Source organism: Vulpes vulpes, chromosome 5 (assembly GCF_048418805.1).
Source record: "Vulpes vulpes isolate BD-2025 chromosome 5, VulVul3, whole genome shotgun sequence".
NCBI lineage: Eukaryota > Metazoa > Chordata > Mammalia > Carnivora > Canidae > Vulpes > Vulpes vulpes.
In genome coordinates this window covers 2,627,093-2,651,027 of record NC_132784.1, presented here as the reverse complement: position 1 = coordinate 2,651,027, position 23,935 = coordinate 2,627,093, and the positions used below count along the sequence as shown (strand labels likewise).

Sequence of the window (23,935 nt, the reverse complement as noted above, 5' to 3'; positions counted from 1 at the left end):
ACATGTAGAATTCCACCTCCATCAAAAGTGCTCAAATAGGATGAGCAGTCTGTCACCTTAATTTAACATTAGCCTTTAGCCTGTGAACAGTAGAGCTCATATATAGGAATAGAGTTACATATATTTAATTTAAGATCTTGGGAATAACTGCCCTTGCTTTAAAATACTGCTATTTCTGCTACTTTTCTGTGGTGTCATATCTTGTAATAATGAAAATATTATGTACACCTGAGTGGGGAAATATATTTGTAAAGATGAGGTTTTTTTTTTTCCATTTAGTTTTTTGTAAAGTATTGAGCAATGTGTTTTTTCATATCTAAATATAGGGAAATTGAAGACATTTATATCAAATGTTAACCTAAACACTAATATTTTTATTTCTTTAGAGCAATAACAAAAACGGCAGTGAGTTTGGAACTTAGAAGCGAAGTGGAAGAGAATCAGAAGGTATTACCCAGTGGAAAATCACTATTTTCCTTTCTGTTTTGTATTTTTAAAAATGAGGAAATCTGAGTTACATCAGTGACATTTAACAGTTTTACTCTCCTTTTATCAAGAATGGTAGTCTTTTATTTCTGTAATCTTTTTTTATATTTTTAATTTTTAATCAAAGTTGAATATTAATATAATTCGAACAAGAGTGCCTCAGTCATTTAAGCATCTGCCTCTTGATTTCAGCTCAGATCATGATCTTAGGGGTCCTGGGATCAAGCTCCGTCTTGGGTTCTGTGCTCATTGTATAGTCCTGCTTGTTCCTCTCCCTCTGCTCCTCTCTGCGCTTGGGCTTGTTCACATGTGCTCTCTCTCTCTCTCTTTCAAACAAACAATCTTAAAAAAAATCAGATGGTGCCACCACTTTGTTTATATAAACAGCATACTCCTAACATGATTTATTCCCTGTTTTATCCCCCTTGTCAGAAGTATTTACTATCAACACTTAGCTAATTGTTTTGATATTTATCCCCAGATTTCTAGCAAGTTTGAATTGGTACTGTTTTCCAGTTTCAAACTTTGTTTCAGCCTCCCATTACAAGGATGAAGTTTAAGTTTCTTTTACTGTCCCTCACCCCCATGTCTGCCATTAATCCATATTGGCACTTCCATGTCTCTCCATTTTCGTGTTGTAATTTTATCAATTTTTGTTCTGCTCCACTGTAGTCTGGTGGTTCTTTATGTCTAGGGCATACCAGTTATCCTGAGACCTTGCTTTAAAGCAATCTTTTGTTGGATCTCCTATTCTTGGATTCCAGGTCTTCTTTGTTTTTGGTTTACTTCCTTATTTTGGTGCAGCACATCATTCTTCATGAGAAAAGTTGTGTGCAAAATAAATTTCAGACTCTGAGAAATCAATTTTCCATTTCTGTTTTTATTGATAGATTGGCTGGGTATAGAATTCTATATTGGAAGTCATTTAGAAGTTTTGTTACTAGGTTAGGATGGGCCTGCTCCTTGGTGGGCAGGTTGAGACCATACCAGGTGGGTTGCCTCTGAGGTCATCTTTATTTGTATAAATAGGGAGGTTGTGGGGAATAATTTCCAAAGCCATGACTGTCCCAGTAGGGGTAAGCTGGCTCCTTCTTTAGGGTTTGGGATGAATATTCCCCAAACCAGGGATTTACATTGTAATGAAGCTGAGGATGTGGAGCACGTTTTGATTTTTCTGAATGGGTGTCATCTATCTTCCTCAATTGTTTCTTTTTCTGTTCCAGCAATTTGTTAGTTTCTAAACAGTAAAATTGCCTGTAGAACCTTTTAGGAGTTTCCTGAGTTCAGTAGGTCAGTCCTGAGTTCAGGTGGTCAAGGGTGGCAGTTTGAAAGGCCTTGCTTCTTGGAATTTTGGTTTCTGTTGTGAATATTGAGAAATCTGAACTTAGATCTGGTTTTTCTTTTCCAGAATTATTCACGATCTTTTCTTTGGCCCTAGTAATCCAAAATTTCACACTGTTCTTCCTTTAAAAAAAAAAAAAAATCTCTGTACTGTTAGGTGGTTAGTGGTCTTCAAATCTGGAAAGTAATTTCCTTTAATTTTGGGAAGTTTGCTTGAATTATTTCTTTGTCTCATTCCTTCTGCTTTCTCTCTTTTGTTTTTCTGGAATTCTTCAGTTTTAAGGTATTGCATCTCCTTGGCTAGTTTGACCAATTAAAAAAAATTTTTCCCCCCTATTTTCAATTCTTTTATATTTTTAAACTTTCTGGGAAAGATATTCAAGCCCTTTGGTTGACATTTTTCCTTTAGTTGTCAAATCTTTAATTTCTAAGGGATATTGTATTTAGATTCTTTTTATAGTGTTCTCTTACCTTTTGAATTATCAGTGGTGCATGTGTATGTTTTTTTCTCTCTTGCATCATCTGTTTTCTCTTAAGTTCACTTTCTTTTTGTCTTGGTTTCTTGCTTTAGTGTTAGAGGCTTTCCTTACATGTTTGGTGTGGTGATCTGCTCTTATTGAAGAGAATGGGCAGTAAAGAGCTGGTGGGAAGCCTTAAGGATGAGGCTTTTTGACTGTAGGCTTTCCTAGGTTGCCCCAGTGTCAGTATCCTGAAACCTCTCTTCTTGAGCTGTTCAGTCTCCAGAAAAGGATCTTCTGCCTGGAGGGTGAAGTCTGTCTGCCTGGGTGGGAGAAGCCCAGTAGGAAGAACATTAGGGAACTTATACTCAGTCCCCTGTTTTCATTATGGGATCCCTCCCCTCTTTGGGTTTCCCAAGTTTCAGGTTCTATCCTTCACTCTTTCCAGGGAATGAGCTTCCATTTTTTCTGGAGTAGAGGGAGTCATGACAGCAGTCATCTCGCTGCATGAAATCAGCAGGGGAGTCTGAGGGCTCTTATCTATAAAAAGCTGTCCACCAGAACTCATTTTTTAACTTAGTTATTACCCCCTTGTACATGTGTTCTTTGTGCTGTCAATCTTGATTGAGTCTTTTAAGGAGTTCCATAAAATAACTTGTGGTTTTAGTTGGCCGTTTCCACTACTGGCCTGGCATTTAGCTTTCTTAGGGTTGCTAAAACAGTTGCTATTCATGCAGCTCCTTTCTACCTTCTAAAATTAATTACCCTTTTTCTTTTTTGTTCTGTTTATTGTTTTGGATTTATGACTTTATAAAAGTCCCTTTTTAAAAAACTGACATTTTGGGATGCCTGGGTGGTTCAGTGGTTGAGCATCTGCCTTCAGCTCAGGTTGTGATCCCGGGGTCCTGGGATCAAGTCCTGTATTAGACTCCTTACAGGGAGCCTACTTCTCCCTCTGCCTGTGTCTCTGCCTCTCTCTGTGTCTCTCATGAATGAATAAATAAAATCTTTCCCCCCAAAAACAAACAAACAAACAAACAAACAAACAAAAAACCCTGACATTTCAACAGAGTTTCAGGAGGGAAAAAAAGAAATGCTTGTGTTCAGTCTAATATCTTTACCCCAGATTTTTAAAATGTTTGCATATGAGATATTAACTAATAGATTGGAGGAATAAGGAAACCAAATTTATCTCAGATGTTTACTAAATTGAAGAAACCTTATTGATAATTTTTTTTTTTTTAATTTACTTATTTATGATAGTCACAGAGAGAGAGAGAGAGGCAGAGACACAGGCAGAGGGAGAAGCAGGCTCCATGCACGGGGAGCCTGATGTGGGACTCGATCCCGGGTCTCCAGGATCGCGCCCTGGGCCAAAGGCAGGCGCCAAACCGCTGCGCCACCCAGGGATCCCCTTATTGATAATTTTTATTTACCTTTTTTTAGGGCTTTTTCCCCCACAAGAGAATAAAACACTAAATCACATAAACTGTAGTATTTCCTGGATTCTTTTTTTTTTTCATATTGTATTAAAGTATAAAATATGGAAGTATAAAACACGCAAAAATGTACACAAACCCTAAATCTTTAGTGTGATGAATTTTCACAAAGTGAACTTCAGTTTGTTACTAGCACTCAGATCTTGAAATAAATATGAGTTGTATTTATCAGTTCAGAATCAGTACTTCTTACAGTCAGAGGATGGCTTGGGTGTGAGTGGACCTAGACATGGAGTTTTTCTTTCCCATGTAAGAAATTTCCAGTTCTGAATTGATGTAACTCTCCAGTTTCCCCTTATTTTACTTGGCAGTTTAAGCCTTATAGGGAAAGAAGCAAAAGCTGTGGCTTCCTCATCGTTTTATGCTTCACTCATTGCAATATTGGACCTTAAAGTTTACTTCTCTTAGTTTGCTGATGACTGAGAAATGAAGGAAGTTCAGCAGTCCCTGTCTTCCTCCTCTTAGCACTGCGAGAACTGAGTTCTGTTTAGTATCTGAGTAATTTCTTCCCTTTGCTGTGTGGGTTAACTCCCTGTGGTGTGGAATATGAATAGTAGTCTCAGTTTCCTTGGAAGGAGAGTAATTAAATGGAAAGAAGTCAACAGAAGCTACAGCATGACATCCAAGCAGTGTGTCGGATGGGTCAGGCAGGTCTGAAGGGCTGTAGGGACTGCAGTCACCTGTGTGCCATGGCAGCCATGGTCTCAGGGAGTAGACCTGGTCTTGGAGAGTTAGGTTGCATGTAGGTGCTATCCTCAGGGCAGCAACTCAGTTTCTTAGTGTGCATTAGTTTGAAGGTTTAAGGGAGCTGTGGGGGTTTGAAACCATTTTAGATTAGATCCCTGGAGTTCATCAAGAAGGCCCAGCTATTAGTGACTGCTGCTACCACCTTGGTGTCACAAGCAGGGAAAAGTAATAGAAGTCCTCTTTTATGAAAAGTGACCCTCAGCGCTTGGCTTATTTAACCAATCTCCCTCTTCCTCCTTCCCCCAACATTATAGGAAACCATTGTATTAATCATGGTTGGAAGGAAGAAGGGAGGAGAGGTATATTTCTCATGAACCAGCAGTTTCATTACCATGAAATAAATGCTAAGAAGGGTCTTTGGGAGTACATAAAAGGAAATCTTAACCCAGCTTCAGGATTTTCTATAATACAAGGGTGCAGCATTTGTACATGAAATCAGAAATATGGAAGTTTTTGTTAAACATTCTCTTGCTGCTTCTTAACAATTTTTTTTTTTTTTAATATTTCAGTATTTCAAGGGAACTTTAGGATTACAGCCTGGAGATAGTGCACTGTTCATCAATGGACTTCATATTGATTTAGATACACAGGATATATTCAGGTATGGATAGTATTCTCTGGAAATGTTTCATAATGTTAGCTCCTTGTAACATGTTCAAATTGTTTTTCTTACTTGATGTGACATGTGTAAAGCCTAATGGCTTACTAGGTGCAGTGAGAGCACTTTAGGTAGGTTCAGGACTGGGATGGACATGATGATACTGTCATTTATCATAATGGACATTGAGGGCCCAAGTGTCTTCAGAGGATGCCTTTGAATATCTAGAGGGACGCTTGGGTGGCACAGTTAAGTAGCTGACTATTGGTTTTAGCTCAGGTGGTAATCTCTGGACTGTAATCTTAGGGCTGTGAGATTGAGGCCCACGTGGAGTATGCTTGGGTTTCTCCCTTTGCCTCTCTCCTCTTCCCTCCCTCCCTCCCTCCCTCCCTCCCTCCCTCCCTCCCTCCCTCTCTCTATGTCTGTCTGTCTCTCTCTCCTTTGTCTCTCAAATGGATAAATCTTTAAAAAAAAAAAAAAAAGTATTTCTTTTTTGTGTTGTTAAAATGTGGTTCAGGACTAACTTGCTCTTAGTTGGCTTCATGAATTTACAAGGAGGGGTGTGGATTGTTAGGTAGAATTCAGATTTTTGTCCATAGAATTAAGATTGACAGACTTGACACTGTGGCTTCATAATAGTAAAAATGAAAGTTATTGCTAATCCTTCAGAAGAACGAGTTCTCTCACAATAGGATATTTTATACATTATTTTAATTGAGCTTTTATGTTCTCCTACTTTTCAGAGTTAGTAAAATGGGTATGGATACTTTAAAAAATTGCCCAGATCTGTTTTTTTTTTTTTTAAGTAAAAAATAGACGCATATCTCTTTAATTTTTCAGAGTTTACAACTGAGTGCTTTGCTCATTTAAACAATTTTAGATGATACACAGGTAAAAGAACTAAGAAAAGTAAAGTCTTCATCCTGATTTCTTACTTCTTCCTCCTCCATATCTCTTCTACCTTTCCTAGCAAACCTCTTCGTTGGGTATAAATTCCTCCATACCTTTTACTGTGGTTGTAAGTGTGTGTACTTTGTAAATTGACACTGATGTAGTAATTTATGTTAAATCTATGTAATGTATTCTTTGAGATAAATTTTAAATTATGAGATAATTGTAGATTTATGTGCAGTTGTAAGAAATAATAGAGGTTACCATAGTGTTTTTTAAAAACATGCAGTATAAAATTCAGGTGAGGATTATTTAATCCTCAAATTGGGTGTTTATATTTAGAGATGTTTATATGTGGTAGATAACATTGATAAGTATAAATAAGAAGCAAGTCCTACCTACTTCGTTCTACATATTTTGACAAGATGAAGCAAGGGGAAGAACTCCTTTTTGTTTGTTTGTTTTTTTTATTTGAACAGAGCATTGTGTTTGAACTGATAAATTTTTTCATGGTGAGGTTTTTTTAAATAAAGTTTTTTCTACTAAATACCTTTTTTCCTCCCCCAGTCTGTTTGATGTATTGAGGAATGAAGCTCGGGTAATGGAGGGTCTGCATAGATTGGGAATAGAAGGCCTTTCTCTGCATAATGTTTTGAAGCTGAACATCCAGCCCTCTGAGGCTGACTATGCTGTAGACATCCGGAGTCCTGCTATTTCAGTAGGTATTCTGTTGGGGTGTCCAAGGAGCGTTCTAGCCAGGCATTTTGTTATGGTTTTCTCACTTGTCTTTTGTGAGAAGTAAGTTATTTCTCCCATCCCTTACTTACATTATTGGCATTAAACAGTGATTTAGAACAATTGCTTATGTGGGACTTTGTATATAAGATAAAGTAGTCTCTTAAATCCTCCAAAAAGTTAAATTATTATGTTTAATTTGGTTACGACAGTGATTTTTACACTTTTGTTTACCCCTAGAATTCAGCTTGAGTGTCTTTTGGGAAAAAGAATGCTAAGTTTGTATTTTCTCATTTGCATACAAGTTCTGTGTGATTTTTGTGTATGTATTTTTTGGCCAATCCTTCTTTAAAAGAACTTTGATTATTTTGTATTTAGAGGTCTTTCCTATGTGATTCTTCTTAAAATCATTTCAAGTCTTACTGTTATTTTTGGTAATTTCACTAATAGTAACTAAAGTGTATGCCCCATGTTGTGCTTTTTTTTCCTAGTGGATCAACAACTTGGAGGTTGACAGCAGATATAATTCATGGCCTTCTAGTCTACAAGAGTTGCTTCGACCCACCTTTCCTGGTGTTATCCGGCAGATAAGGAAAAACTTGCATAACATGGTGAGTAAAATTCCTTATTGTCTGGCAATGTGCTGTTTCTCCCTTGCCTTCTTCCCTGCCTTTCAGGCAAATCTAGACTATTCATTTTTCCCCTGTAGTAGCTGCTTCTTCCACCACTATGACCACTAAATATGTTCTTCTACCTCCATATTCAAACTGAAAGGGTTTTAAAATGTATTGATCATGTGTAAGGCTGTGAGATGTCACAGTAGCAATACTGCCTCCATCAAGTCATAAAAAATGTTCCTCATCCTTAACCTGAAAGTTTAGATTGTATTGTTTTAGTTTTTTTTAAAGATTTATTTATTTATTTTAGGGGGAGAGAGAGAGAGAGAGCATGTGTGTGCATGCAGGCAAGAACGGGGAGAGACAGAGGGAGAGGGACGGAGAGAGAATCTTAAGTGGATTCTGCACTGAGTGTGGAGATTGATGTGGGGCTTAATCTTAAGACCCTGAGAGCACAACCTGAGCTGAAACCAAGAATCTGACACTTCAGTGACTGTGCCGCCCAGGCACCCTTTGTTTTATTTTTAAGATATTTTTACTCAGAAGATGAATATGCCGCTATTCTTTTCCTTTAATATCTTAATTTCTAAAATTTCAATACATCTTTCTGTGAGCTCCTACTTGTTAGAGAGAGGAGAGGTTTTTAGTTGGCCTTCTTTTCCGCCTCTCATTTCTTCTTTTTCCACCATTTGCTCTTAGAGATTGGGGGCAGGTCACCTTCCCCGGAGCTTGCAAGGGAAACTATCCTCTATACTTGCCTCACTCTTGAAACTACTTCTTTTCCTTCCCAGTCAGTATTTCACTCTTTCTCTTATTATGTTTATTAAATGAGATTATAAATGTATTTAATGCACATCATGAGGTGTTAATACATGATAGTTTATTGTGGTCTAAAAATTGAATTCTGAATGAGTTCTTGATTAAAAGATGCTTAGAAATGAATACACAAGAAAGGTAATCTCTGTTCTCAAAGGTAAGAGAGTTAATAAAACCTGGGTTTTGTTAGGTGTCATAAAAGTATGGGTGTTGATAATCTGGAACACAGTTCCCATGTTATTAGCAGAACACCATGGAAAATGAGTTTGCTTTTCAGTACCATATTCTCTGAACATTAAGGAGGGAAACTGCTGTTTGTGTAACTCCTTTTATACGTGGTTCAAGAGTCACTGGGAAAAGATTACCTTTAAGTACAAAACGTAACAGCATTTTTATTGGCCCTGTGATATTTGAATAAATTTCATTTTATGTGTTCCCTTTTCCTTTCCCCTTCACAGGTTTTCATAGTTGATCCTCCTCATGAGACCACAGCAGAGTTGATTAACACAGCTGAGATGTTCCTCAGTAATCACATACCATTAAGGTAACACTGGTATTATTGTATGCTATAAACCTAATTAGCTAAGGTTTTGTTTGTCATTCTTAAGTGCAAGTCTGGTGCTATTAGATAAATAATAGTTGGATCAGGGATCCCTGGGTGGCTCAGTGGTTTAGCACCTGCCTTTGGCCCAGGGTGTAATCCTGGAGACCTGAGATCGAGTCCCGCATCGGGCTTCCTGCATGGAGCCTGCTTCTCCTTCTGCCTGTGTCTCTGCCTCTCTCTCTCTCTCTCTGTGTGTATATCATGAATAAATAAAAAATCTTAAAAAAAAAAAAATAGCTGGATCATTAATGGCAGTTGTATCTTTTGTTTAAGTATGAAGCAGTATCTTTTGAGTTAGAAAATTTGATTCTCAATGAATAAAAACTTACCACCACTGAATTATTAATAAATAGCCCATGTAAAAATAGACCATAGTCTCAGCTTGCTTCCCAGTGGATGGGAATTTTCCTAGGTAAGCGTCAACATAGCAAAGCCTATTTCCACTTTCAGCGAAGATAAAGAGCTCTGCCAACAGCTTCTTTAGACTGTTAAAGACCAGGTGTACATGCTGCTTTTTGTAGATGCAGACACACTTGTTTTATTTGCGTTGCCAAATCTACCAACAGCGTACTTGATTGGCTGGATTTTTCACTGTGCCTTTTAAGAACTGTGTTTTAATGCTTTATGTATGCGTATTAAGATATTTTCATGAATAATGTCAACAGAAAATTTGAATTCTTAGAAAACGTGAAAATAGAGAAGAAGAAAAGGCTAGTCAACAAATGTTGTGTGTGTTCTGTACCCAGCACTGAGCTAAATGCTGTGGATAGTATCTAAGCTGTATTCCTACCTCCTTGGAAAAAATACCGTATGTGATTTCATTCACTTAAAGATACTTGATCAGGTGCTAGGTTATGTCCTAGCTTTATAATTTCAGGGAAACCAAAGATTATAAACAAAGGTTATTTGGGCGAGACAAAGGTTTTATGGAACAGTTGGATATTAGTTAAGCTTTGAAGAAAATAGAGGGTTTTTATCATTCTTTTAATATGTAATAAACATTAATCTCTGTTGTAGCTTTTTGCCAACAGGTAATATAATGATTTTCATGTTTTCCATTTACCTATGATTTTCATCTTGCCTATGTTAAATAACCCCCCTTTTTATATATTTTCACATTCTGAAAATGTTCACTTCCCCTAAGTTTTGTTTAAAAACAAAATCCCCATCTAAAACTATAGTGAGGGGATCCCTGGGTGGCACAGCAGTTCGGCGCCTGCCTTTGGCCCAGGGTGCGATCCTGGAGACCCGGGATCGAATCCCACATTGGGCTCCCGGTGCATGGAGCCTGCTTCTCCCTCTGCCTATGTCTCTTCCTCTCTCTCTCTGTGTGACTATCATAAATAAATAAATAAATAAATAAATTTAAAACTATAGTGAAAGCCTTCATTTCGTTAAAGGCCTCATTTCACCATGTGGAACCAGTGTGCCTTAAGAGTTGCAAAGTCTAAACCACCTTTGGGAACCTGATTTTCTCTTCTTTGAGTGATGAATGCCTTTGCCAACCGTGTTAGAGTAGGATGTGAACTGTGCTTTTCAGAAGAGGAAGTTTTCAGTAGAGGAAGTTACAATATGTGAGTAGGATACAGGCATGCCATTCCTTTTAACCAGTTGCGTTTTTAAGTTCTTTTTCTTCTTTTTGCCCTTCCCCTTCTCCCTCAGAATTGGTTTAATCTTTGTGGTTAATGACTCTGAAGATGTTGATGGGATGCAAGATGCTGGAGTGGCTATTCTGAGAGCATATAATTATGTTGCTCAAGAAGTGGATGATTATCATGCCTTCCAAACGCTGATACATGTATGTTTTCAATCAAAATGGTGAATAATTTTCTTAATTTAACTCTAAGAAACAGTATGAGTTAAAAGGATTTTATGTTTCTATAAAGAGAAAAAGCTTGATAAATTATTCTCTCAACTTTTGTGTTTTATATTTAAGGAGTTGCTTTTACTGATTCACTGATGTTAGTAATAGATTGCTGTGATTTCAGCTAAGATAAGATTCCTTAGGAGCCCTACTAATATATCTTAGTCTTCTGCCTTTTGGTGATTTGAAATCACTAATTTTTTTTGGTAAATGTAATGTTCTCTTCTTGTTTAAAAAAATGTTTGCTTTTATCCCCTTTAAGGTCTTTATGATATTTTAATTCAATTTAATATTCAAATTATAAATTCTTATTGTCTGTTTTCTCTATATTTTTTGCCTTGGGAACTGAAATGCCCTAAGTTTTAAATATACTTAAGATATTCAAGTTCAAACAAGGAAGTCTGGTGTTTTCTTTTTTTCTATTTTTGAATATAAAAAATTTATAAGTAACAGTTGTTTTGCTTACAGATTAGTGGTAATTATTAGAAAACCATCTTTAAAGCAGTTGATTTTCACCACTTTTTAAAAAATTTATAAACATGTGAGCCTGCTGTTTATTATGTTTGTTATGTTTATTATTTAGAAATTCAGTCTGGGGCATTTTTTTATTAGTTAAAATGTTCATTTATTTATTTGGCTAACATCTATTAAAGACTTACCATTTGCCAGGCCTGCTACAAGCTGCAAGGAATACAAAGAAGAGTAAAATTTTCCCCGTCCTCAAAGACTTTGCAGTCTGGTGGGAGAGATGTCTGTGTAGGTGGTTAATGCAGTGTGGGAACCACAGCCAACTATGGCAACATCACGACCTCATTCCACTAGGGATGGCATTGTTTTGGAGTGGGAAGTTGTCCCAACTGAGTGTAGGAGGGAAAACAGAAGTCAGTTGAGCAATGGCTACAAATCAGAGGTAGTGATTCCCTGTTGTCCATTTGGCTTGAGCAGACCTGAGGGGGGGGAACCTAGTCATCGAGGCCATCAGCCAGGCAACGAGTGTCCGGTTTGCAGAAGTTAAACTCCAGTTAAAAACATTCTGATGCATGTATAGAGGCAGATCTAACAGAGTAAAGGTGGTGGCAGTGATAGTTTCTGAGCTCTTGTCGGGATCTCTGAGAGAGACGATGGTGAATTGCGGTTAGCAATAGAACTAGGGAGAAAGAAATAAGTTCAGAAGAAGCTGCTGAGGATGTGTTTTAAAGTCTGCTTTTTAAAGTTGGTCCACCACCCTGATAGCTGTGTATATGAAGGAAAGGATAATACGAGTTTTCATTTTTTAATATCTTTAATTGCAACAAGAAAAAACATTGTATGTGGATTGTAAAATTTTTAAAAATAATATTAAAGTGTATTGATTTAAAATTTCTCATTCTCTGCCTTCCCAAATCCTGCTCCTTAAAGGCAGACACTAGTAGAAGGTTGTCTTATGTCCTTCTAGGTGTTTAACTGTATGTATACAGAGACAGTTGTGTTATTTGGTTTATACCTGCTGTTTTAAAAACAAGGATTTTGCCATACATATAACTTTCTCCCCTAAACATCATGGCCATGAGTTTGTTTGTTTTTTTTTAAAGATTTTATTTATTTGTTCCTGAGAGATAGAGAGGCAGAGACATAGGCGGAGGGAGAAGCAGGCTCCCTGTGGGGAGCCCGATATGGGACTTGATCCCAGGACCCGTGGATCACGACCTGAACCAAAGGCAGATGCTCAACCACTGAGCCACCTAGGTGCCTCAAGGCCATGAGTTCTTATTTCAATGATTATATAAAGGCAGTCAGATTTTAAAAAAATTAACACATTTTTGCATTTGAGACTTAATATGAGTATGAACTAATTGGGTCGTTTTAAGAATATGTAGTTTCGGGCAGCCCTGGTAGCTTAGCGGTTTAGCGCTGCCTTCAGCCCAGGCCATGATCCTGGAGACCTGGGATCGAGTCCCATGTCAGGCTCCCTGCATGGAGCCTGCTTCTCCCTCTGCCTGTGTCTCTGCCTCTCTCTCTCTCTCTCTCTCTCTCTGTGTCTCTAATAAAGTCTTAAAAAAAAAAAAAGAATACGTAGTTTCTAATATAAGAAGATACCTTAAGGAAGTATATAAAAAAGGGAGAATTGCTAACATGTTCCATTTTACCTTTCGAGAAAAATAGCCGTGTTTTCGCTTTACATTCAGAAATCTTTTGTAATAAACATTCTGAAATTTGGATTTAAAAGTATATTTGATTACTTGATTTTTCTTTCTTCAGATATATAACAAAGTAAGGACTGGAGAAAAAGTAAAAGTTGAACATGTGGTCAGTGTCCTGGAAAAGAAGTATCCGTATGTTGAAGTGAATAGCATTTTGGGGATTGACTCTGCTTATGACCAGAACCGGAAGGTGAGAAATTCTTTGGCAGTTCTCATTGGACTGCAACGCTATTCTTTCCTTACCTCCCCTTTCTAGGGAGTTGTTATTAATAAAGGTAGTGGTGGTTCAAGTATTTAGGTACCTAGCATTTAACTTAGAAACCAGGTTACTTTTCTGTGTTTACGAATGCAGTTTATATTTCAATTTTGTGAAGATACCACTGATTTTTGGCTGGCATATTAACTGTTAAATTGAAAAACAAATTTTCTTCTTCACAGGTGCAGTGGTAGTACTTCTATGATGTATGTTCCACATAAAAGCTATTAGAAGTGTATGATGTATGACTTATCATATTTATGTATATCATTTATTTAGTTGTGTAGGCTAAAGATAAAAACATATTAAGAAACATAATAAGCAGAATGGGAAAGGGTGGTAATAAGGATATAGGGAAACATTTAAAATTTTTATTTAAAGATAATACTTTATTTTGTGAAACATTAAATACAGTTAAAAGGAACTTTATCTATTGCAAGCAGGAACAATGTAGTTGGTTTATTGAAAATAAATCTTCAGGCAAAGGATCTAAATACATTTCTGAGACATTTTAATTTAAAATAATAAAAATATTTATGAATTATTTTTTTTTACTTTTAAGTGAAGGACATATTTCTTGCTGGTTCAGTCTTGCTATTACTGGTTTTAGAAATGTATCCATTTCTTCTTGGTTTTCCAGTTTGTTGGTGTATAAATTCTTCATAGAAGTCTCATGATCCTTTGCATTTCTGTGGTGTCAGTTGTAATGTCTCCTGTTTTATTTCTTTTTTAAAAAATTTATTTTTATTTTTATTTTACATTCGTTTTTATTTAAGTTCGATTTGCTGACATATAGTCTAACACGCAGTGCTCATCCCATCAGGTGCCCTCCTCAGTGCCTGTCACCAAGTTACCCCATTCCCCCCACCCATCCCCCTTCCACAACCCTTTGTTTGTTTCTCAGAGTTAGGAGTCTATCACGGTTTGTCTCCCTCTCTAATTTTTCCCACTCAGTTCCCCTCCTTTCCCTTATAATCCCTTTCACTATTTCTTATATTCCACATATGAGTGAAATCATATGATTGTCCTTCTCAGATTGATTTATTGCATTTAGCATAATACCCTCCAGTTCCATCCACATCCAAGCAAATGGTGGGTATTCATTCGTCCTTTCTCATGGCTAATATTCCGTTGTATGTATAGACCACATCTTCTTTATCCATTCTTCTCTTGAGGGGCATCGTGGCTCTTTCCACAGTTTGTCTGTTGTGGACATTGATGCTATGAACATGGTGCAGGTGTCCCGGCGTTTCACTACAGTATCTTTGGGGTAAATCCCCAGTAGTGCAATTGCTGAGTCATAGGGCAGGTCTATTTTTAACTTCTTGAGGAACCTCTACACTGTTTTCCAGAGTGGCTACACCAGTTCACATTCCCACCAAGAGTGCAAGAGGGTTCCCCCTTGTCCACATCCTCTCCAACATTTGTTGTTTCCTGCCTTGTTTACTTTCGCCATTCTCACTGGTGTGAGGTGGTATTTCATTGTGGTTTTGATTTGTATTTCCCTGATGGCAAGTGATGCAGAGCATTTTCTCATGTGCATGTTGGCCATGTCTGTGTCTTCTTTGGTGAAATTTCTATTCATGTCTTTTGCCCATTTCATGATTGGATTGTTTGTTTCTTGGGTGTTGAATTTAATCAATTCTTTATAGATCTTGGATACTAGCCCTTTATCTGATAGGTCATTTGTAACTATCTTCTCCCATTCTGTAGGTTGTTTTTTTAGTTTGTTGATTGTTTCTTTCCGTGCAGAAGCTTTTTATCCTGATAAGTCACAGTAGTTCATTTTTGCCTTCATGGATGTATCTTGCAAGAAGTTGCTGTGGCCAAGTTCAAAAAGGGTGTTGCCTGTGTTCTCCTCTAGGATTTTGATGGATTCCTGTCTCACATTAGAGCTCTCAACCATTTTGAGTTTATCTTTGTGTATGGTGTAAGAGAATGGTCCAGGTTCATTCTTCTGCACGATGGCTGTCCAGTTTTCCCAACACCATTTTACTGTCCTTATCCCAGGGGATAATTGTTCCTGCTTTGTTGAAGATGAGTTGACCATAGAGTTGAGGGCCCATTTCTGGGTTCTCTGTTCTGTTCCATTGATCTATGTGTCTGTTCTTGTGCCTGTACCATACTGTCTTGATGATCACAGCTTTGAAATACAGCTTGAAGTCCAGAATTGTGATACCCCCAGCATTGGTTTTCTTTCTTTCCAGTATTCCCCTGGCTATTCAGGGTCTTTTCTGATTCCACACAAATCTTAAGATGATTTGCTCCAACTCTCTGAAGAAAGTCCATGGTATTTTGATAGGGATTGCATTGAACATGTAAATTGCCGTGGGTAGCATAGACATTTTCAAAATATTTATTTTTTCCAATCCATGAGCATGGAATATTTTTCCATCTCTTTATCTCTTCCTCAATTTCTTTCAGAAGTGTTCTGTAGTTTTTAGGGTATAGATCCTTGACCTCTTTGGTTAGGTTTATTCCTAGCTATCTTATGCTTTTGGGTGCAGTTGTGAATGGGATTGACTCCTTAATTTCTCTTTCTTCAGTCTCATTGTTTATATAGTAATGCCACTGATTTCTGGGCATTGATTTTGTGTTCTGCCACACTGCCGGATTGCTGTATGAGTTCTAGCAATCTTGGGGTGGAGACTTTTGGGTTTTCTATATATAGTATCATGTCATCTGTGAAGAGGGGGAGTTTGACTTTTTCTTTGCCAATTTGAATGCCTTTTATTTCTTTTTGTTGTCTGATTGCTGAGGCAGAATCAGACGACTTCTTCTTTCTTCTTTCTTCTTTCTTCCATTCTAGTACTATATTGAATAGCAGTGGTGAGAGTGGACATCCTGTTGTGTTCCTGATCTTAGGAGAAAGGTCTCAGTGTTTCCTCATTGATAATGATATTTGCTGTGGGCTCTTCATAAATGGCTTTTAAGATATAGAGGAATGTTCCTCTATCCCTTTGAAGAGTTTTGATCAGGAATGGATGCTGTATTTTGTCCAGTGCTTTCTCTGCATCTATTGACAGGATCATATGGTTCTTGTTTTTTCTCTTGTTGATATGATCAATCACATTGATTGCTTTAGGAGTGTTGAACCAGCCTTGCATCCTGGGGATAAATCCTACTTGGTCATGGTGAAAAATCTTCTTAATGTACTGTTGGATCCTATTGGCTAGTATCTTGGTGAGAATTTTCCCATCTGTGTTCGTCAGGGATATTGGTCTATAATTCTCCTTTTTGGTGAGGTCTTTGTCTGGTTTTGGAATTAAGGTGATGCTGGCCTCATAGAACGAGTTTGGAAGTATTCCATCCCTTTCTATCTTTCAGAACAGCTTTAGTAGGATAGGTATTGTTTCTTCTTTAAACATTTGATAGAATTCCCCTGGAAAGCCATCTGGCCCTGGACTTTTGTGTCTTGGGAGGTTTTTGATGACTGCTTCAGTTTCCTTGTTGGTTATTGGCCTGTTCAAGCTTTTTTTTTCTTCCTGTTCCAGTTTTGGTAATTTGTGGTTTTCCAGAAATGCATCCATTTCTTCTGGGTTGCCTTATTTGGCATATAGCTGCTCATAATACGTTTTAAAAATCATTTGTATATCCTTGTTATTGGTTGTGATCGCTCCTCCTTCATTCATAATTTTATTAATTTGAGTCCTTTTTCTTTTTAAGAAGACTGGTTAGGGGTTTATCTCTCTTATTAATTCTTTCAAAGAACCAAATCCTGGTTTTGTTGATCTGTTCTACAGTTCTTCTGGTCTCTATTTCATTGAGTTCTGTTCAAATCTATATTAACTATCTTCTGCTTGGTGTAGACTTTACTTTGCTGGTCTTTTCCAGTTCCCTTAGGTGCGAGGTTAGCTTGTGTATTTGAGTTTTTTCCAATGTTTTGAGGGATGCTTGTATTGTGATGTATTTCCCTCTCAGGACTGCTTTTGCTGTATCCCAAAGATTTTGAACAATTGTATCTCCATTCTCATTAGTTTCCATGAATCTTTTTAATTCTCCTCTAATTTCCTGGCTGACCCATTTGTCTTTTGTATGATGCTCTTTAACCTCCCTGTGTTTGAGTTTCTTCCAGATTTGTTCTTGTGATTTAGTTCTAGTTTCAAAGTATTGTGGTCTGAAAATATGCAGGGGACAATCCCAATCTTTTTGTATTGGTTGAAACCTGATTTGTGATACGAGACCGTATGTGGTGTAGTCTGGAGAAAGTTCCATGTGAACTTGAGAAGAATGTGTAGTCACGTTCAGATGGAAAGTTATATATATGTATATATCTGTGAAATCTATTTGGTCTAGTATATCAATTAAAGCCCTTGTTTCTTTGCTGATGTTCTGCTTAGAATATCTGTCATTTGCTGAAAGTGCCGTGTTGACGTCTACTACTGTTAGTGTATTATTATCTAAGTATGTCTTTACTTTGGTTATTAATTGATTGATATGCTTGGAAGCTCTCACATTAGGGGCATAAATATTCATGATTGTTAGGTCTTCCTTTTGGATAGACCCTTTAAGTCTGATATAGTGTGCTTCTTTATCTATTACAGTGTTTGGTATAAACTTAATCTGATATGAGGATTGCTACCCCAGCTTTCTTTTGAGGACTATTTGAATGGTAAATATTTCTGTACCCTTTCATTTTCAGGCTGTAGGTGTCCTTAGGTCTAACATGAGTCTCTTGTAGACAGCAAATAGATGGGTCCTGCTTTTTTATCCAGTCTGACACCCTGTGTCTTTTGATGGGATCATGTTCAGAGTAACTATTGAAAGATACGAATTTAGTGTCATCATATTACCTATGCAGTTCCTGTTTTTGTGAATTGTTTCTTTTGGGCTCCCTCTTTCTTTTACAGGGTCCCCCGTAATATTTCTTGCAGAGCTGGTTTGGTGGTCACAAATTCTTTCAGTTTCTGCCTATCCTGGAAGCTCTTTCTCTCTCCTTCTATTGTGAATGAGAGTCTTGCTGGATAGAGTATTCTTGGCTGAATGTTTGTCTCATCTATTATCCTGTATAGATCATGCCAGCCCTTTCTGGCCTGCCAGGTCTCTGTGGAGAGGTCTGCTGTTGATCTGATATTTCTTGCCATATAAGTTCAGAATTTCTTGTCACAAGCTGCTTTAAGAATTTTCTCTTTATTTTTGAAATTTGCAAGTTTCGCTATTAAATGTCGAGGTGTTGAACGATTTTTATTGATTTTTGGGGAGTCCTCTCTATCTCTTGGATCTCAATGCCTGTTTCCTTCCCCAGATTTGGGACGTTTTCAGCTATTGTTTGTTCAAATATAGTTTGTGGTCCTCTCTCTCAGCTTCTTCTGGAATCCCAGTTAGATGTATATTCTTCCTTCTCAGGCTATCATTTATTTCCCTAAGCCTTTTCTTGTGGGCTCTTAATTGTTTTTCTCTTTTTTCCTCAGCTTCCTTCCTACCATCAACTTGTCTTCTATGTTGCTCACTCTCTCTTTTACCTCATTAACCCTAGCAGTTAGAACATACAGTTTGGACTGCATCTCATTTAATCTGTTTTTAATTTTGGCATGTTTATATCTGAATTCTGCAATAACGAAGTGTCTAGATTCCTTTATGCCTTTTTCCAGAGCCACCAGTAGCTTTATAATTGTTTCTGAATTGGCTTTCTGACATGGTATTGAAGTCTGCATTTTGTAACTCTGTGGCAGAGTGTATTGTTTCCGGTTCTTTCTTTTGTGGTGAATTCTTCCTTCTAGTCAATTTATCCAGTGCAGAGTGGCTGTATGAGCAGGTTGAGTCAAAAATATCAACCATCACTTAAGTAAAATCCATCCTAGATGATTCTGAAATGATCAGAGACAAGAAAATAAAAGAAAAAGATCAGAACAAAATAAAACAAAAGAACCACTAAAGTGAAAAAAGGAATTTTAAAACAATGTGGTAAAAATAAAAAGCCAAAACCAAAAACAATGAAAAAAGGAACAGAAAAAAAAAAAAAAGGTAAAGAGGAAAAAAAAAAGGCAAGGGGGGATGGTAGTGGTGAGGAAGTAGTAGTAGAGAAAGAATGCAGTCTACCTGAGGGGTCCTATGAGGTGATCTTCTTGGTTTTGAGTGTGTTTTGTTCTGTATGTTAGAAGATTCTCAGTCCCAAATTTATATAAACCAGCAATACTTATAGAAACCCCAACATTGAACACTAAAACATAAAGAAGATAAAAGAAGGGGGCAGAATGGGAATGAAGAGAGAATATAATCTCACAGAATGAACCACACAGTGTTCCACTTGGTTCTGGGTGTATGTTGGTCATGTTTTAGAAGTGCTAATTTCCACCAGTGGAAAAAACAAGGCGAGGTAGAAAAGACAAAAACACAAAACAACCTGTATCTTGTATGTCTACCAAAATTAAATTGAATACGTTGAGGGGAATCCTGAGGTGAAAAATATGTTCAAGACATGTAATTATAGAAATTTGAAGGCAAAAATGAAAAGACTTAAAAATGAGTTGATGAAATTCTATAGTTAGGTGGGAAAAGAGAAAAAAGCATTGGAAAATTTTAGTATGATATAAAAATGAGTCATAATGGAAAAAGAAAAAAGGAAAAAAAAAGGGACCCTCTAGTTCTATATACTATTTTTCTTCTGTCATGGAAGTTTTCCAATGCTGTTTGTTGAGTAAACTTGCTTTCCCCTTTCCTTCCAGCAGTTCTTTTGGGGGTAGGGTCTGCTGTGCTGATTTCCAGGTGTTTGTGCCTGGTGGGAGATGTCCTGCCTCCGGGGTGCAGGGCTCAGTAAGAGCTGTTTATCCAGTGAGGCCTTTGTTCCCTAGAGGCTTGGCCTCTCACAGCCACAAGGTGAAACAAAGAGGAGCAACAACAATGGCGACAGCCAGATTTCCAGCTCTGGAGTTGGCTCCTAGCAAGTGACTAATGGCTGCTCTCAGTCTGCAGTGGGCTAGATGCTGTCGAGGCCAGAGCGGGTGCGCTGATCTGCACCGCTTGGGGGTGCCCAGCGGCAGGAGAGTTCTCCCTGTCTTGTGCCCTCCCTGATTCCACTTGTCCCAGGGGGAGCGCAGGATTGTGGGCCTTGTCCCCTTGGGCACCCTGGGATCCGGGGCCCTGTTCTGCTGGACTCGGTGGTCCTGGGGGCCACCTCTCCTGAAGGGAATAGGGCACAAACACCGTTGCCAGCCTCTAGGGTACAGGCAGCTCTGGAGCAGCCCATAACCTACTGGCTTCTCCCAAATGCCCCAAAGGTTGAGGCGCTCTTGGGCTTTACTGGTGTCAGACTGCAGTTTGGGGTGCGCTTTCCCCCAGGTGCCCCTCCCCTTAAAGTGACTCCGGAATTCTCTAGGTTTCACTGCCCCTCCGGCGATTCTGCCCGATTTCCCTGCTAAGCACTTTTCCATCAGGGAAAACTGCGCAGATTTTTAAAGTTCCCACTTCGCCAGGGCTGTTCTTCCTGTTGTGCGAGAAACAGATTGCGAATCCGAGAAACCACCAAGGAGCCGACACCAATGCAAGTACACGAGGGTTTATTTACAAGCTCGAGCTTGGGTCCAAGTGTACTCCATACAGCAGAGCAGGGACTTGGACCCCGAGGTGGGTTACAGCTGGGTTTTTTATGGGCTGGTCTAGGGGATCTTCAGAAGGAGTGGAGGAATTTTTTCTATTCCAATATGCGGGAAAGGATGGGAGAGTTTCTTAAGATCCGATACGGCATTCTCTGCCGAGGGCATTCTGAGCTTTATTGTCTTTCTGATATGGGATTCCCTGCCTAGGACAGTCTGCAGTTTGTCCTGTAAAGTTCAGCTCTTATTCCCAGGGACCTAAGATGGCTGTGCTTGTGCTAATGCTAAACTTGAGGTGGAATGGCCTTAATTTTTCTCGGCCTCCACACTTCCCTGCCCCAGAGGCTTTTGCAGCTCTGCTCTAGTCCTGCTAAGTCACAGTTCCCTTACCCCACTTCATTCTTTTTTATTTTTTTGCACCTTCCTCCCTTGTTAGAAGTGAAAACTTTTCTTTGGAACATTCCAGCTGTTCTCTCGTTAAATCTCAGGTCAAATTTGTAGGTGGTCAGGATGCTTTGAAAATTATCTACGTGGGACGCCTGGGTGGTTCAGCAGTTGAACATCTGCCTTTGGCTCAGAGCATGATCCTAGAGCCTCAGGATCGAGTCCCGCATCGGGCTCCCTGCATGGAACCTGCCTCTCGCTCTGCCTATGTCTCTCCCTCTCTCTCTCTGTGTCTCTCATGAATAAATAAATAAAATCTTTAAAGAAAAGAAAAAGAAAATTATCAATGTAAGTTTGTGAGGCCAGATGAGTTGAGGACCCCTACTCTTTTGCCATCTTGCCCCTCCTCTCTCCTGCTTTATTTCTGATTTTATTTAAATTTTTCTCTTTTTTCTTCATTTAGCTAAAGGTTTGCTAAATTTTTTTATTTTTTTAAAAAACAGCATAGTTTTACAAGACAGTTTGAACTTTCCATTTGTCTTTCTGGTCTCTGATCTTTGTTGCTTTCCTTCAGCAGTTTGGGTGTAGTTTCTTCCTTTTTTTTGTCTAGTTCCTAGAGGTATATATAGTTAAGCTTTTTACTTGAGATCTTTCTTTTTGCTTAATGTTAACATTTATCACTATAAAATGCCTTCTTAGACCTACTTTTGCTGTATCCTTTAAGTTTTGATGCATTGTTTCCATTTTAATTTTATTTCAAGGTATTTATTTCACTTTTGATTTATTCTTTGAGACTCACTGATTATCAAGGCATTTGTTAATTTCCACATATTTGCAAATTTTCCCGTTTTCCTCATGTTACTGATTTCTAGAAGATTTCATATGTGCTTTTGAAGCCATGTATTCTGCTGCTGTTGGATGGAGTATTCTGTATATATCTGTTAGGTCCATTTGGTTTACAGTATAATTAAAGTCCAGTATTTCCTTACTAATTTCTGTGTGGTTTATATATCCATTGTTCAACGTGAGGTATTGAATTCTTCACTGTACTCACATTGTGTTGTCTGTTTCTCCCTTGAGATTTGTTAATATTTGCTTAATATGTGTTGCCTGTACATACACTTAAAATTGTTATGCTTTCTCAATGAATTGGCCCCTTTACATAAGGATCTTTTTTTCCATGTGATTACAGTTTTGTGTTTAAACTCTTATTTTGTCTAATATAAATATAGCTACCCCTGCTGTCTTTCGGTTTCCATTTGCATGGAGTATTTTTTTCCATCACTTCACTTTGAGCCTATCTGTATCCTTAAAGCTATAATGAAACTCTTGTAGGTTTATATAGTTGACTCTTGTGGATTCATATAGTTGAATCTTGTTTTCTTTCTTTTTTCTTTGATCTACCCGGCTATGTTCTCTGCTCTTTGATTGGAGAATTTAACATTGTCACATTTAGAGTATTATTGATAGACTATTGATGTATTCCATAGATTATTTACAAACAAATGCCATTTTATTAGTTATTTTCTGGCTGTTTATGTTTCCCTTGTTCCTTTCTTCCTGCCTCTTTTGTGAATTGATTTTTCTGTAGTGGTATGCTTTGATCTCTTTCTCTTCATGTTTTGTGAAGCTACTGTAGATTTTTGCTTTGTTATTTTGAGACACTATACATCTTATGCATAGTGTCTGCTTTATGCTGCTGACATCTTTTATTGCATACAAAAATTTATTTACTCTTTTTTACTCTCTCCCTGTTTCTGTTTTTGTTGTCACAATTTATCTCTTTTTATATTGTGCATTCATGACCCAATTAGTATAGCTATAGTTATTTTCAAAACTCATGTCCCGTAACCTTTATATTAGAGGTAAGTGGCTAACACGTCTCCATTTTATAGTATATGAATATATACTTGTGTTTACCAATTTTATATATTTTCATATGTTTTTATGTTAGTATCATCCTTTCATTTCAGCTTGAAGAGGTCCTTTCACCATTTCCTGTAAAGCAAGTTTAGTGGTGATGAAGTGTCTTAGCTTTGATTTATCTATAAAAGTCTTTCTCCATTTCTAACGGATAATGTTGCCAGGCAGGATATCTTTGGTTAGCAGTGTTTACCTTTCAGCACTTGATATCATCCCACTCTTGCTTGGTCTGTAAGATTTCTTTTGGGAAGTCTGCTCTTGGCCTTCCCCGATAAGTGACAAGGTGTTTTCTGTTGCCGCTTTCAAGATTCTATCTTTGTCTTTGATTTTTGACAGTTTTCTTATGTGTCTTGCAGAGGATTTCTTTAAGTTGATTTTGTTTGGTGACCTATAAGCTTCATGAACTTGAATATAAAATCACTCCCCACATTTGGGGACTTCTCAGCCATTATTTCTTTAAGTAAACTTTTTAACACCTTCTCAAACCTCTTATCTCCTGGAACTCTAGTAATTTGGAAAACATCTAGATAACATTTTTTTCCTATTGTTTTTGTTGTTATTGTTATCCTCTGAGTGGATAATTTCAGAGTTCTTTTTAACTCACAGATTCTTTTTTCTGTTTGATCCATTCTGATATTAATGCTATTTCATTCTTCTTTCCAAAGAATTTATTGTATTCTTTAGCTCCAGAATATGTTTGGCTTTTTTTTTTTTTAAATGATTTCTCTCTCTCTCTTTCTCGTTAAACTTGAAATTTTGTGGGGTTTTTTTGTTGTTGTTGTTGTTGTTGTTGAATTATCTTTGTGTTTTCTTCTAGGTAATTGGGTTTCTTTTTAAAAAACTTTTTTGAATTCTTTATTAGGTAAATCATAGGTATCCACTTCTTTGGAATTGGGTACTGAATGATTATTGTGATCCTTTGGTGCAATTGTGCTTTTTTGATGTTCCTTGCAGTTTTGTTGCTTCTTTGCATTTGAGGTAGTAGTCACCTCCCATAGTCTCTA

General features: G+C 37.6%; 1 protein-coding gene across 12 annotated transcripts in view; it reads left to right on the top strand.

The window, feature by feature from the left end:
- UGGT1 (UDP-glucose glycoprotein glucosyltransferase 1) overlaps nucleotides 1–23,935 on the top strand; it is a 125,623-nt gene that overhangs the window by 31,920 nt on the left and 69,768 nt on the right. For all 12 annotated transcript variants that reach the window (XM_026015671.2, XM_072757441.1, XM_072757444.1 and 9 more), the window contains 7 exons: nucleotides 387–447; nucleotides 5,041–5,132; nucleotides 6,588–6,738; nucleotides 7,247–7,366; nucleotides 8,647–8,732; nucleotides 10,455–10,590; nucleotides 12,895–13,026. In XM_026015671.2, coding sequence (XP_025871456.1) covers nucleotides 387–447; nucleotides 5,041–5,132; nucleotides 6,588–6,738; nucleotides 7,247–7,366; nucleotides 8,647–8,732; nucleotides 10,455–10,590; nucleotides 12,895–13,026 — 778 coding nt within the window. The remainder of the gene's footprint in view (nucleotides 1–386; nucleotides 448–5,040; nucleotides 5,133–6,587; nucleotides 6,739–7,246; nucleotides 7,367–8,646; nucleotides 8,733–10,454; nucleotides 10,591–12,894; nucleotides 13,027–23,935) is intronic.